Genomic DNA, 16,886 nt, shown 5'->3' on the forward strand with positions numbered 1-16,886 from the left:
ATAATGCTTGCAAATCTGCATTTTCAAGCTTTCTTGGTTGTCCCGAGCGTTCTTTGTCCTTCACATCAGTATCACCACTTTTAAAGCGTCTAAACCAGTATTCACACGTCTTAATTGATGGGGCAGAATCACCATAAGTTTCCACAAGAATTCTATAACCGTCAGCCGCAGTTTTCTTTTGATTAAAAAACAAAAGCAACGCATGTCGAAAATGCTGTTTCGGAAGTTGCATTTTTACGATGATATAAACACGACTGTTATTGCATCTATTGCTATAATGCTACTAAATGTCATGGATAATGTCAAGACTGTAAGAAACAACAGTTATCGGAAACAGCTATTGGAACAAACTGACCTACAGCCATCTGTTGCAAAACCCTCAAAACTAAATCACACTCCTAATAAATTTTTGAAAAAATATCTAATAATAAACTGCGCGCCAGCAAATTAGATGAGTCACGTAATCTTGTCAAAACTCACGTGCCGACAATACGTGATTGGACGTCTGTCGAACGTCACGAGCTATACGATTTATTATAAATATGTCAGACTAAAACATGCGTCGAAATGCATATGTAGTTCTTGCAAAGGGTACCAGTCGGACATCTGACACGTTCGATATGATTCTCAGCGTGTGCATCGCGAAAGACAACGATGATTTATCGTGACCGGTGATCGAGTCTTACGGTACCAGGAACGTCCATCGAGAAAAGCCGTTTGTGGTATGCGATGCGATGTCATTGGTATTTTCACCGAATGCTACTTGCACTATATTGTGACAAACGGAGTGCGAACATCGCATCATCTCTAATTCCGAGTAAGGTCGGAAGGATCGTGGCAGATGACACGTACGTGCTGCACGTAGTGGTGAATACACCCACGGAAATGGGAATTTCAGAATAAAACATGAAGCTGTAAAAGTGTGTTACGACTCACGAAGCTCATCTGTACGAACAAATCTCATTTACGGCCGCAACGATAGTTTCCTATTCCATGTCTATTAATGACGATATCTCGCGACGCGTTCCCTTTGACGAAATTATCGCGTTTGAATATAATAACGTATAAATGAAGAGGATAAAAGCACGTATGTATATTGCAAGATAACATAATTAATTTTCTTACTCCGATTGATTATAATGCACTTGACTTCGCGTGATGAATAAAATTTATCAGAGTCCAAGTTAAGAATTGCGCTAGATTTTATATCGCGTACAATATTACGCGAAATAACGGTAGTAGTTATGCGGTGTTTTATTCGGTAATGTTACGCGAGAACAGCTGTCGTTGCCGTCTATCTTCCACGTTAAAGATCGACCAATTCGAAACTCTCGATACGATCTTTATGGTGGCCGACGTTGCGTTACCATAACTCATTCGGCGTCACTATGTCCCCGTCACGGGACAGGTGGATACGGGAAATTCGAAACGTTATTACTTTGGCGTACGGTATTGCAGTGCGCGCACGAGATTTACGTCATAAATACGATTCGCACGTGATCTATAAACTGACCTCACAGAACCGTATATTGATTCTGTTTCCTTAGTTTCCATAAAAATTTTATTTTTTTTCTCTTTTTCTGGCGTTCGTTTATTTTGCTGTTTACTTATATTTGTCACGTTTCTTCAGTTCGGTTTTACGTAAACTCACATATTTGTACACGAAAAATGCAATGCTAGTTTTTGAGGCACTCACCTGTGTGCGTATCGGATGTCGAAAGTTGCGTCAGCCAGTAAATCATTAAGAGCCGAAGGAGCCACATGACACTGCACATGACTGATTCGGCGGGTGGCCTTTCGCTGCCTTATCTGTTCCCGCTGCTGCGGCCTGTGAACCACGGCCTCGACATTGTCGTCATCTGAAATACAGATGAGGAAATCATGAGTGAGTAGTCAAGCTTGTCTATGCCCAGCCGATATCGGGAACTACTACTAATCCATTTGTGAATAATCCGATTGACTTGGTTCTCCACGAAACACATTTGCTTTTAGAGATTGTAAATTAGTAGTATTAATAATGGCACACAGAGAGAATTAGCAGTAACGCAATGAGCGTAAAGTAATTAAGTCGTCCAAATAGAACGTAGAATGTAGGTACGTATGTGGAGATAAGGAATCCCTGGTGTCATAAGCGAGAGTCTCACGTAGAATGTGAGATCGGAAAGTAACAACGAGAAAGGAGGAGGCGGCATGGCGCGGTGCGGCGCATCGTTGCCATAAGGTAATTAACTCGTTTTATACTGGCTCTCATAAGTCGGCCCGACTGCCGCGCTAATATGAAAGTATCGCCGTCTCCACGGGTATTAAATTCTAAACTTTCCCACGGGCAGTGTGCGAGAATTTTAATTAAACTATAATTAAACAGCATACAAGTAACTGAATAAGACAACTATTTCGGCGTGTGCTATTACACTTTTTAACAAATTCTCAAATTGACAATTTCATCGATTTCTCGAGACATTCAAGAAATTACCGTCATAAGAAAATACTGTCATTAAAATTCATATATCGCTATTATTATCCCAATTTTAGCAACGCAAAATCAAAGACAATGAGCACTCGAGGGTTGGAGGGCACAATATACGTATCACGTATCATGTTATATAATCCTTCTAGGTTCGTACATCGATCCTTTCGTTAAAACTCGCATTGATGGAACTAATGGTTAACGATTTCAAGAGATAATCACTTTCGAAGTAGTATTACAAGCTCGTGCTCGCTTATCAGGATGCTCATAGCTATTAACACTAGATGATGCTTTAAATTACTCCTTCGGAGGTATTGAATCGTATTGAGCTTGAAGCCCTAAAAATCATATCGATAAATATTAATAACGCTTTTAATGCTTCATTTTGCGCGAATAAGTTATCAAAAACTCAATGTACTTTTAATACACTCGATGTAGGTATTATTTTGCTCGCGCTACATTCGCGGTTTCGATGCTCATTGCAGTACATTTGTTCCGATTACATTCCTACATCTATTTCTCAGGAAACTCCGAAGACAGCGCCTCCGCATTACGGGTGAGTTTCCGATAGCTAAAATATTTCTACAATTAGGAGAATAAATGCTAATGGAAAAGCGGCGTTGCACCTTTCCGAATTACATTAGCATAAAAGAGTTAGCCGAAAGTCTTAGCTTTTACTCGGAAATGCTAAACTTTCTCCCTCGCGTATCCTCTTGGCGCATTTTTGCAATCGATATGCACTCGGTTTGATTTTAAACAAGTGCATGAATATACAGGTAGCTTCTAATACTAATCACGAAATAGTCAGATTCTATCGCCGTGCTTTTGCAAAATTTGTAGGCAATTGTAATCCGCAATTTCCATTTCTCCTCTCGTGCCGTGTAGCAGTTAAAATCAATTTAATGTAAATAAACGAATATATCTATATAATAATACAAATGTTTAATAAATAAAATAAATAAAATTTAATAATAAAATAATATAACAATATTTTTCGCGCTGATCCAGTGTATATTACGTATCGTCTATCTATGATCTATTTTCGTCGACAGCTATGGATTCTCGTTCTCTTTGTTTCTGCTTTCGGAAATTGTTCTATCTCTGATTTAGAAAATGTTTTCCAATTCTCTGTTTTGAAGACTTCTCTCTCTCTCTCTCTCTCTCTCTCTCTCTCGTCGGTCGATTTCTAATTCCAATAAAAAATTCTAATAAGATTTCTTATTTGTTTCGCAGAATGTCATGTCAATATACATAAGCTTCAAACTTCAAGGCTTTCTTTACAGTCTTAAATTAAATAGTTTAAATTTTCTATATGCAAATCATTTGCTACAAATACTGCAAATTCTACAAATTAAAGTAAAGAATCGGCGTTGCGTGATTACGATCAATTTCACTGAAATGCGGAAGAATTAAACCGGATGGCACAATGTCGTAATTTTTCCAGTTTTTCGAGAGGATGCCAGATAACATATTATTGTAGACACTTTGGGAGGCGAAACAGACCTCTAAGAATCTCTGCACAACCAGAACGTAAGGGAGACGATATATCGTTCGACTTAAATCTCCCTCGCGCGCACGGCGATGCGCCGTCACGACACGCTATTAATTCCGAGCGATGTATTTCGGTATGTGTAACCGCGCCAACGAAGGGAAAAGACTGCGCCATCATTGCGATTTATTTGTCTCCGACCGATCTGCTCTGCCGCCGAAGTATCCCATCGTTAGTTTGTTTCGTGAAAAAGATCCTGTTTCGTGCCAAAAATTCTCCGTCCGTACGTGTATACCACCACATTTATCTCGTTCTACAATCTGCCATTGCTCCTGAATTCCGATTCTGTCCATTTCCTCGTTCTGAATTTAAAGGTTTTTTCCCCAAACCGTAAAATATTCCGTACGGTACACGGTGGAATTTAACCGTTTACGCTTTGAAAAACTCACTGTTAATTGGTGCAACGCTATATAGAACTCGCGATTCTATCTGTGATGATAGATTTTTTGATGCTGAGCCAACTTCCACTGAAAAAGACCTCAAAGAGAGCCATTATCTCTATTATTATCTCTTGATGTTTGACATTACTCACTTCGATAATTAAACTTCAAAGTGAAACTCGGAACAAGTTTATCCAAATTCAATTAGTACTGATTCTGCCCAATAGTTCTGAGGCCAGTTACAAACAGATTGATGACTATCTCTACGTAAAAGGGATCTATCATTAAAATACAGTTATTAATTCCTAGCTATTGAATTTTGCGTACATTTAGTTCGAGAAAGCACGAATAAAATATCCTCACGGAAATATAATAGATCGAGCGAAATAAAATGTACGATCATATGACTTTGATGAATTGATGCCTCAGTAATACGATCAATGTGCATTAATTATGAATAATCGATGCATGATATGCATGTCAAGTTTTGTATCGAATACATCATTTTGCGTTTATAATAATAAATCGATGTATATTTATTTCATTATTTTTCAATTCACATCGAAGCGAATCCCGGATTGTTTGTTCGTGTCATTCATATATTTACGTTTACTTGTATACGCGTGCATATTGAAAGTCTATAAGCGAATATTTAACTTTAACGCGGTTTATTTATCGCGTGCATATGATGTATCTTTCGGAAAATTTGATTGATTGAATTATGTACATCATCGGTTGTATCGGAATATATAATCACTTGTGTTTTCAAACAATATGTGTTAATTAACTTTTTGCAGAAATTTTGATTTATTTTTACGGAATTTGTATGAGATAAAGTTTTGAGATGTCAGTCACACACACGGCGACCAACCAAGCTACTAAAAATCCTCGTTTATTGTGTCATTATTGCACGTCGTTACAGACGGCTTACGGAGACTACGACAATGGCTGAATCAATATCGAAAATTTTGTGCACGTATACTACTTTAACACATGTCGGAACTTTATCGTGGAGTTGAGAATGACGTTTCAAATCGTCCGTGGAAATTCACGCGAAATTCAAACTTTGCCCAATATTTTCCCGCAGACTTGTTTTCCTTATCCTGCAAATTTTCTCAATTTCCCTTCCTGGCCTTTCTCGCGCGACATATATTTAAATACGTATCGACATCTCATTCTTCCCCTCGAATCATTCTTGTTGCATTTTCGCACGTACACCGCCTCGTCGTTCGCTACAGTACATGATTTATGTGAATACTTTGCCGCTGTAGGTACGAACAGCTCGAAATTCCATGTAGTGATACTATCCGATAATTATGTCCCTATTTGAACGGAACAGATTGCCAGGCAACGTGCAAACTTATAACGATTTCGGCAAACTATGCGTGTAGAATGCGGGGCCGCAGAATTATCGCGATTAAGTCGCTGCGTCTCGAGAAATTCAATGACTGATAACACGCCCATAATTGACTACAACAGCAGAAACGGATCGCTAATTACTTCCAATTATTTACGGCTCGTGCTTTTTAATATTTTTTTCATTAGTGAATTGTTCAAAGAGACAAAGTTTTCTTTACGTGAAATTATTCATGGACGATTATGCGCACTTCCATCCGGAGGAAACGCCCGAGCGTCTAAATATAGCGACGCATTTGTACACGTTAAGGCGAGTACCAGAGCGTGTAATCTCATTAATCTTTTACTGCCCAACCGACTTGCGCGACCACATCTTACGCGGAACTTGTCGCGGTGTCACGAAACACTCCATGTAGGGTCAAGAGACGCAGGCGAGTTCATAGGCAGGATGGAGAGGGATAGCGGCAGGTAAAGTTGGCCAAGTTTAACGTAGAAGATGGGATGCCACTCTGTCTATGACTTCGAGAACGATATGCTAAGAGAGAAGGAAGGAGAGAGAAAAGCGGAGAGTCGCAGTCGTTCTTGGCGGTTTTAATGAACTTTGCATAATGTTGCGCTACTTCGGTGACTCCCGTCAGGATGCGAAAAGCACCCAGCGGTACGGCATATTTTTATTTCCTATGATAAGGTATTCTTTAACTGCACTCGCGTGCAAGAAATATGAACTGCTAGCATCCCTCTCGAACATAATGTAGCTCGATAATGCCGAATAGCACTGTGCGCATCGTCTTACATGACCATCTAACAACAAGTACAACGATCTTGCAAACACGATTGTGGGCGTATACTCTTCGTCGTGCATTGAATTATTCAGCGTCGCACAGCGATACGGAAAACCGTCAGTTGAACGACGTGCAGCTTGGTTGCCTTTGCTTTCCTGTGTAAATCGGTTTGACGTTGTTACCACATGACAGAATGATATTTCACGGTGGTCGTATTATTTCTTGCATCCTCTGTAATCTTACGAACAGACGTTCTTAATTAATGGTCGTGTTGTTTTGTTAATCGCAGATAACATTTTATTGTGTTCTTGCGAAAAATCCGGATGCGAGAATCGTTATGTAGAGCCTTGATCTTGTCAATGAAGTGTTTCCAAGCAATTAACGACTTATTAGCCAAGCGTACACGTTGGTGCGTGTTGTACACGCGAATCGGGCGATTGTGTATTCTGTGCTTGTGTACAAATGTTATGCTAATGTCCAAATTTGCATTTGTCCTGACGTTCGGATACACACGTGAACGGAGCTGAACGGCATTTGACGATCTGTTTTACCATGTTACGCGATACGCAATAAATGCAATGATTTATTTGCATATACGTTTATACACAAACGTATGTATATAACGTTTGTTACGCGCGTAAGCTAACGCGTGACGGTGGAATCAAGCTCAGCAGAAAATTAAGGGCGGAAAATATTCCTATAGAAAGGAAAAGAGGTTTCTTTCGAGGATGAGGTATAAATCATCCCTTTTTACTCGCTTGCTTTTACCTACAGGTCATGGTATAGCGATCTAATATGTTTAATGCGCATTATGATGCCATTCAATATGCCATAATGTAGCCCACGTAATATACCTCGCTAGCTACTGTGAGGATAATAAGGACAGCAGGTCGATAGTATAATCCTGCAGATTTTGCATAGGCAAGATAATAGTTTTTAAGGGAAAACGTTGCTCAAGTCAAAGTCGCGAATTTACAACGCTCCAGTAAATCTCAGACACTGTTGAGATGTAATGTTATTTCGAAATCCGTTTGCAAAAGATTTCGCGATGTATTGTGAGTGTCTGCATTCATCATAATTTCTCCAATCGCGCAATTATATAATATTTATAATAGAAAGTACCTAATTTATAAAAACTTTTACAGATAGTTATTTGTTTGAATTTTTGTTTGTCATTAAAAGTTTAAAAAATATATATAATATCAATATAGCAAATTTTTGGACTAAAAAATATCGATCAAGATCGCATCAACTGTTCTCTTCTTCCATCTGTTCAAAACATTCGTGAAAATTGAATTCGGAACATGTGGTGTTTATGAGGGTTGGAAAGTCATCTTTTTTAACGTAAGCTTTTACTCTCGCGGGAAAGGAAAGAATATGGGGAGAGTAACTGTTATCGCGTGAAACGATCATTTGAATATCTTTGCATATCGGATCACACAGCACACGCATATGTGCAAATAAAAACTTACAACCTATGCCATGACAAAAACTTTTAATACTCTTGCTAACACTATTTTGTATTTCATAATATTGTAGCTCTATACTAATGTACATACATGTATGTCATGAAAAGAATATATACATTAAACATGAGTATACGCTGGATGTGAAAAGCAAATAATTTGCGTTTGACTTATGTCGCTACGTCCATTTTTCATCGAATTATAGCATTTCGAAAGTTTGGGGATTGCATGTATGCAATGAGCGCGGCGAGCACGTGTACGTGCATACGTCTATCTATTACGCAACTGTTACATGACGTTCAGCTGATCAGCTGATCAGCTGATTAGAGATAGGAATAGTTTTTCGTCTCGAGCACATGCTCGCAAGCATGTGATCGACAGGTATTGGTCGGGCATGGTCACGTGACTCTGCACTAGCCGATACTACTGTTAGATTTTGATTTATTGATCGATATGGCTATCAATATCTTTGCATACAAAAATCGTAGCGAGATGAAACAAGTTCCATTGAAAGCTGAAATTCTAACACTTCCGAAGAACTTACTATCGTTTATTTCCAATACTTAATTTGCGAGATATTATCGATTTAATTACAAAAATAAAATTTATTCTGTTTCAAAAATTGATCGCCCATATTTGAAAGTAGAAATCATCTTATGTTTAAACAAAATTTATTTTATAATGGACGGTCTCCTTTACAACGATACAAAAATCAGATTCGTTATATTATTTTTAATTGTAACATAGTACACATCTAAATGTTTTTGATTTCATCATACATTTTCATGGTACGTAGCACTTCTATTTTGTACAAGCAAATTTACTAATAGAACGATAATCTTTCATTCGATTTTGCGTGATATACGAATCCTTGGATAGGCAAATTTACTTTATTTAGACATGTATTAAATTTCCTACGCTCGTTATTTTCTTTTGTTGTTGATCGTTAACTCCAAAATAATACAATAGCTATTTTGAATGCCTTTTTTAGCCGATTGTGCTCGAGATATGTTCAATATCAAGAAGTCATATCGTTGTTCAAAAGAAAAGAACGTGCAGTCCCTGTAGGATTGGAAACTTTTTTCTGTTACTTCCTGTGACTGTGCAGACTTTCATTATTACGCAGACGTTACTCTATATACATATTGTACGTTTCGCTGAGCAGAAAATATTATGCATAAGAGAACGTGCATCATAAATAAAATAGCTTCTCCTTTATCGAGATGGTAGTAGTAAAATTTCAACATTTGCCGAAATATTCATTCTTGCTAGAAACGATGATGATGATGACTCAAACAATTTCAGCGAAACCTTTTCCTGTTTATTCGCCATTTCCGGCGCATTTAAATGAATTAAATTTCATGGACTTTTAACGCACCAAAAATAAAAATATGACATGAAGATATATTTATGACAATTAAAAAAATTAGTTTTAAACAAGTGTAAATACGCTTGCAAATGTATAGGATTTTATTTTAAAATATTCTAAGCTTTGGTTTGTTGCATTTTCAAATTTTATGTTATTTTATGCTTTATGCAAAAAATAAAAATTTACGAGTTCATTGAAAAACGTTATTTATTTTGACACATATCTCCTCATTGAATTGGAAAAAGTAGAAGCTTAATGATATTAGACCAAACGATTACCACCTTCGGCGAGTGTAACGATTGTCGTCGAGAGACGGTTGCCTCTCCTTTTCCTATTTATTAGAATTAGAAACTTGTAAATTAGGTTTGAAATTGTTGCCATTTGCAAATCAATATTTCATAATTTAGAAAACATTCTTTCTCGAATGCACTGTTAAGCATATTGGCGTAAATCGTTTTGTTTTAAATCAAGCAGCTATTAACTTTGATATTTAGTGAGATTAACGAAATTAGCGCAGCGATAAAATCTAGTGGTTTTTGTCTTCGTATCTCAAGTAATTTATCAAGGAGAAAAGAAGGAAAGATTACGACGTTATGACCTAGTTGCACTTTTTCCTCATCGTTTTTGCACCCTAACGCACCTTTTCATTCTCAGCTCGCATTTGTTTCTCTTTAGTAACTTTATTTCTCCTCTGACTTTGTTTCCGAGTAATTAGAATTATTATGATTAAATTGTGTTGTTGTTATGTGTGTGTACGCGTACGTGTGGTTTTTTATAGTTTAATCTTCTCCATTCCCTGATGCCAAGCCAAATTATATTTGCTTCTGTTCATACGAAGAAAATCCAAAAGGTCCTGCAAGTTTTGCTACCTTCTCTTATAGTAAGCGAGATTTTTCTTTACTTTTAAAAAATTTTTTATGACTGAGATTTCCACCTAGCTTCTCAAGTCCGTTGAGTCGTAACTTTAAAACTTTACATAGTGCATGAATAAAAACAGAGCAACTGTTGATGCTCAAAGGAATTCACTTATTCACACGCGAGAAGTAAACAGTTGAGTATAAAAACGAATTGTACGTTGCAATAATTTAAAGGCAGTTAACATTTTTGTCGCGAAATTTATACATGGAATTTATAGATGCTTGAGCAACGAAAGTAATAATAATGTACAATTTAAATTTAACTCTTAGAAAAATTAACAAGAAAAATTAGTTGGAAACTATACCTTTACTAGCTGTTAAGCGTTATTTCATCGTAGCGATTCAAACTCGCTGAAAAGACGAGATGACAGCGCAGCGCAGTTATGAAAGGACGAAGTATCATATTGACAGGTATATATCATCGTACTGCAATTTCGGATGATGCATTGTTTTTTCATTGCAATCAGGATTACTGTTTTGACGTGGGCATTTCGCGATCTTGCATAACAAGTGGACAACAATGGTTGATGCCGCATTAAAGAGAAGCCTATATTCGAACCAAAGACAGTTCGATGTAACGTATAGCCCTGGGCTGTTCGTTAGAATGCTCAAAGGAGAATAATAAACTTGTCTGGTACGTTCTAATTACGCCCGTCGGGCATAGCGATTATCGGTATTGCGTTACGTTGTTGGATTTTAAATAGCTGCTACAAAGCCAACCCTCGTCGATCTTGGGGGGGATGATACTTTCCCTCTGTAGAATAACGAAGGCAATGAGGACGTGGAAAAACCCACGTCATCGTGCACATCGTCGATTTGCGTGGACCTTTTAATACGTTTCGGATCAATGCGTCGAACAAAATGGAGTTTAACTCTTGTGTTGCTTGGACGACAATCCGATGGCATGCAAACCTCTGGGTACTTTCAATAGACATCCTTAAATAGCCGGAGGTACCGTAATCGAACGTTGAAGGAATTATTGAAGACTCGCTGCAAAATACAAGCGAATAATACGGTCCACATCTATAAACCACCAGAGCCGTCCTTTATCGGCAAAATGAAAGCGACGTGAGGCACCACGTAAGCTATTAATATGAGTCATAACGGGGTTGACACCTGTTTGCGAATATCACGGGAAACCGGGGCTGTTTATAAGTGATGCGGAAAAACGGAGCAGAGAGAAGAGAGGCGGGCGGGTCCCGCAGGACGATAAATAAAATTACAGGGGTACTGTCATGAATGAGGCGGAGGAATAAGAAAAATGTCGAGGGAAGGGACTGTTGCTGGAAAGAAAATTCCGTGGGATAGGGACGATCGTTTGGTTTTCTCCTCGGTGAGTCCTTAGCCGCGCGCTTATGAAAGAGAAACACACCGAGAAGGGGAGAGACCACCGGGGCTTCTGAAGCTTCTAAGGGCTGATTAAAATCTCAGCGTGCTGATTTAAGAGATCGAGTTTAAGTTTAACCGCTTCAATTCCCGAGTGATAAGGCCAGTTTTATTGGCGTACAATTGGTGAATCTGCCGTTGAATTAAAACAAGTATTTTCAGTGGCAAGTCTTTGCTCAGAAAGTAAAGCTTTCACGTTAAATTTTACGATGTTACATTACTTCATAAATCAATGTAAACGTTATTATCCTTGTAATGTTACGGACAATGTTGTCATAGCGTGCGAAATTTAAATAATTTTGCTCGAACGCAATTACGGCCGTTACATCGAAATATTATTAAATTTCAATTTTATGATAAAAATATTTTCATATCGCATCTTTATGAAAACATTTATAATTATTTTACGTAAGCGTTATTTACGATAACGGAATATATAGAGAAAATTTATGTGTTAAATGCATAACGATATTGCATTCCATATAAAATGGAATAAGCATGATAATTAATCCTTTGAGATTGTTGAATTACTTTTGCCATAGAATTGTTATCCACCATGTAAATTAAATGTAATAACACATTAAAAAGTATTTTTTCTAGATTAAAGGACGTGTGAAATAGAGAACACAGTATGAAATTTTATCCTTTCGAAAGATGAGAAAGATAAAACATTCTGAATGTGAGAAAATATAGTAGAATTGACGAGGATCATAAAAGGTTGTTTTTCAGCCGTGTTGAATTTATAACGTTATTAGAGACCTTTTAAATCTCCGGTAAATCCACGCATAATCGTGATAGGCGGTGTGCAATTTTACGAGACCGAATTACGCCACCTGCACACTACGACATGTGTTCGTTCTCTGACGAATTTATACGCAAATATGCGGGTATAGCTGCTTTTCGCTCGGAGAATTGAAAAATCGTGTCCTGTTTTACTGGTCCCGCATAATCAGCTAATAAACTAATTGAGTTTGCTGGTTTCTGCGTGGTGAAGTAGAATATTTCTGTTCTGTTTATGCTTTGTCACGTGTACCTTGAATATATATTACGAAAATCAACGACATAGACAAATTGTTTAAAACCGTAAATCGAAAAAATAAGGGTAAAATGATAGGATAAAACAGGAATAACATATGCGGCTTGTTGTATGTCACAATATTCCCAGCAGTTTGTATCCCGTATCAGTATTTCACGTATGTATCTCGTATTTCGTGCTCCGAATTCCGGAGAATCTTGTACTCGTAATAAAGTCAGTTTTGTTTTTTCGTTTTGCAGAGCGCTCGTTCTTCGAAACCTGCGTTTAATCCTGCGAGAGACTATAGTTAGAGATAGATATACAGGGTGTCCCGGGTTTTAACCGACAAACTGCGGGAGCATATTCTACTAGTGGAAATAAGAAAAAATTCTTATATCGAGTTTGCTTAGAAATGCTTTATTACAAAGTTATAAACCAATATTGAAAAGAAATATCAGATAAGTAACAACGGAACATAGTGTAGAATTTGGAAGGTCGAAGATGTTTATGTTACGTGTATTCACATGTATTCATGTTCACTATGTTGAAACGATTCAGTATGATTGTTACTTTCGCAACAGTAGCTGTTAGATTTCAATCGTCGTGTCAACTAGCAATTACTATCAGAATGCCAAAAGTGTTTTCAAATGAGGAATACACTGATATTCATTTCGTGTACGGATTCTGTGACGGAAATGCACGAGCTGCCGTACGAGAGTATCAACGTAGATTTCCTAACAGGAGAGTACCAGATAGATTTAAAGCAACGAATTACTAATTCAGTTACTGAGATGCAACAAATTCTGTACTACGTCGATGTCTAGCTTGTATCGATGTGCAAGGACAACATTTTGAAATGAGTCACTAAATCATTGCGTAGATAATTTTTATTTTTGTGAAAAAATCCGTTGTTACTTATCTGATATTTCTTTTCAATATTGGTTTATAACTTTGTAATAAAGCATTTCTAAGCAAACTCGATATAAGAATTTTTTCTTATTTCCACTAGTAGAATATGCTCCCGCAGTTTGTCGGTTAAAACCCGGGACACCCTGTAGATATCGCGTGAGTATATTTGCTTCGACGATCGTTAACGTGAAAGAGAGTATCGCATGTTCGGAAAAGTTGGATCTTCCTCGGGGTTTGGTCAACAAAAAAGCGAGTCCATTGGTATGAGAGTGATGTTACGAAGAAACAGTCAGGGTCGAAGATGTTACGGCTGTGGGAGTAGATTTTCGACCCCCAATAGGGCACGTCTGACGTGGAATTAGGCAGTTTTCTGGAAAAGTGCTGGATCCGGTCGGCCGTACGAGTTTACAGAGTTAGCTATTTATCACGGTACTCACATCCGTCTCTCACTCACCTCACTTTCTTTCTCTCTCTTTTACTCTCCCTGCCCTCTCCTTTTTATTGCTACTCGTTCACTTTCCGTCTTCCGTTTTATCTCTTCTTTCACGCTCGTCTCTTTCATTCCTGTTCTCCTCGCTGAATTCTGCAGATCCTTCAAATAACCCACAACCCCGTATCGCGTTTTCAGACTTTTGAATTCGCCCTTACCAATCTACAAACTCAGCATGTGATCTTTTGTATACTGCGTAATCGATATCACCGACAACTATGCTACAACGGGAATGCATTTCTTTTGATGGAGTTGTGGGTCTGAAACTGCAGCCAAGGATAAATAGTTGCATTGCGTTGCGTTTATCATTACGTCGTCGGGGCATTTCCAGGGCACTTAGCGGGATAATTAAACTTCTTTTTGAAATCCTACGACGCGAATAAAACCCTGGAGATGACAAAAGACCAACAGCTGCGGAAAGTAAGCAAGATGTAATAATGAACAAGCGTAATTTGTAGCATTGCCATTTCCTCGTTATGCAATAACACGAACAGAATGACGCTGCATTGGCACAAAAAAAGAACGAACATGATATTCGATGTACAGCTTTTACGCAGCTTCTTGTGACTCGCTTCTAAATTGGGTCATTAAATTTCAATCACGAAGAAATCTGTTCTCGGATGTCCTGGGGTGTCGTTACTGAATTTCCGCGGGTTTACTTCGAGGTCCCTTGAAACATTCATCGGCAAAGTTAGCGAGCAGTACTGAAGTTATGCAAAGCACGTAATACTGGGTAATAGATACTGGTAGAAAACGGGATCTGTCGCAGGTCCAGTGCAATAAAAATCGCGCGATCCGATTATCAAATGCTAACAAGCGTAGAATTTTGTATCATGCTTATCGCATTATATTATTCACAGAGGATTTTACAGGATTTTCGTAAGACTTCAACTTTTACAATAATATTAAATATAAGCAGAAAAAACTGTTGATAACATTTTAATAATAAATTGGTTTTGCATGCTCAAAATCGATTATGTAAGAGCGATCATTAGCTTGATTCGCTGAGTTATCGGAACGGTTGATGCGGTTTGTCGATCGATACAGTGGCGGATATCGCACGTTCGTCTAATACAGCACCAGCAGATCACGGGGCACTTTGTTTCGTTGGTTTTTTGCCGTCGAACGGAAAGCACTCTCCATCTGCTCTCTTGTAGAAGCTTGCAACTGAGAAACCAAGTAAAACGAACCGAGAGATGTGGAAACAAATCGGAGAAAAGGGTACGTCACAAAATAGGGGCTACTAGGGGATAGTGGATCGTCCACTGAACTTTTTCGACTCGCCGGGTTGCGCGCGTACGCGATATAAATAACGCGATATCACGATAGCATCGTCCTCCCCTTTCGCGACACCGTAATTATCCCGGGTACCGCGATTAAATATGTGTGACGCAAATTGCACGCAATGATGCGAGTGACGGGGTGTGTCCGTGTAAGCACCGTTCGTCGCGCGCTGCAATATCACTCCACATTTTATACCATGTATCTCGTGCTCTGAATTTTCGGAAAGACTCCCGCTTATTTCCGAGTAGGATATAGGGACGCTTTCCTCGCATACCTGATTTCGCGTCGTGAAAACAATATCAACCAGCGTTATATTTCACCAGTAGGTTGGAGACGCGACAGAATCGAGGCGCACTACGAAACCTCACGGCGAATTCGCTATCATACGATCGGTGGAGTTGTAAAGGGTTTAGCATAATCGTCCGCGGGATTTCGGCGCCGATTCGATTCGGTTTGACTCGATTCTGCTTAGCGTTTCGAATCGACACGCCTCTTTATTCTATTCGGATCCCTCCCTCTCTCTCTTCTTCTCTTTCTTTTCCTAGCGCGGCGAAAGCTGTGCAGAAACGCACCGGGTGCGGCTCGGTAACGTCGGAAGCAGAAACGCGAAATTCGAGGAGGACTCCCTGGGTATTCCGGTCACGTGTCGGACAACCAGCGGCGCGTTTCTATCCAGTCTCGACGAAGCATTTCCTCTCTCAATTCCCTTCTTTACGGAGAGAAGATTCTCGAAGCTCGCGCTCCTGAACGTCCCGAGGAGACGTCTCTCTTCACATTGTCTCCGTGCTTCGTCCTGCTCGTAGGATTCCTGCTCTGGCGTTCTTTTTCGATAAACGAGCCGATTCGCACGCACGATTTCGCATGATGGCACCTTTGTGCGTACCAAAGGACGGCCAAAAACGCTATATCAAGAGTTGAAAGCCAGAATACCCATGGAATTTTCTATTGTGTCCAGAGAATCTCGCGCCGAAAGGTCGCTACGCTGATATAGTGCGAGAGTCTTTTTCCGCGCCGAAACACTGCCAAGCGCGATGCTCACGTACTCGACTTGAACGTGCAAATATTGAGCTTGGGGTATCCGTCGGGAAGAACTCTATTTCGTTATTATATCCCTATTTCGTTATTACATTATAGTAAGAATAGAAAAATTGTGATTAAAACGTTTATCGAAAATCGCAGACGAAAAGAAAAGATAGAAATTGAATGATGAGCTCAAATAATGGTCAGCATTCTCCGGCATGACGGTTCGTTGGCATAAGTTGGATTTTGCAATTAATGAATGCTATCGAGCGATTTATCTGCATCAAGCGATCCTAACGGAACTTCAGCGACTTCATTGTTTCTTTAACCAGCCTTCGGTGGCCATTAGAAGAGCTTCGAAGCTTCTGCCGCCGTAGTTTCCGGGCCATCGCGGAATATCAGTCGGTCGATCTTACCCTTAATTACGAGCATTGTCTCGAGCAGCACGGGAGTCCAAGAAACTTGCTTGATCGCCTCGCAGCTGCGAGCACGCGTC

General features: G+C 39.0%; 1 protein-coding gene across 2 annotated transcripts in view; it reads right to left on the reverse strand.

The window, feature by feature from the left end:
- Positions 1–16,886, reverse strand: part of LOC105282513 (limbic system-associated membrane protein) — a 111,438-nt gene that overhangs the window by 22,851 nt on the left and 71,701 nt on the right. For both annotated transcript variants that reach the window (XM_011344509.3, XM_011344508.3), the window contains exon 3: positions 1,697–1,859. In XM_011344509.3, the coding sequence (XP_011342811.1) occupies positions 1,697–1,775 (79 nt within the window). In that variant the 5' untranslated portion in view covers positions 1,776–1,859. The remainder of the gene's footprint in view (positions 1–1,696; positions 1,860–16,886) is intronic.

This window comes from Ooceraea biroi, chromosome 4 (genome assembly GCF_003672135.1).
Source record: "Ooceraea biroi isolate clonal line C1 chromosome 4, Obir_v5.4, whole genome shotgun sequence".
In the NCBI taxonomy this organism is placed as follows: Eukaryota; Metazoa; Arthropoda; class Insecta; order Hymenoptera; family Formicidae; genus Ooceraea; species Ooceraea biroi.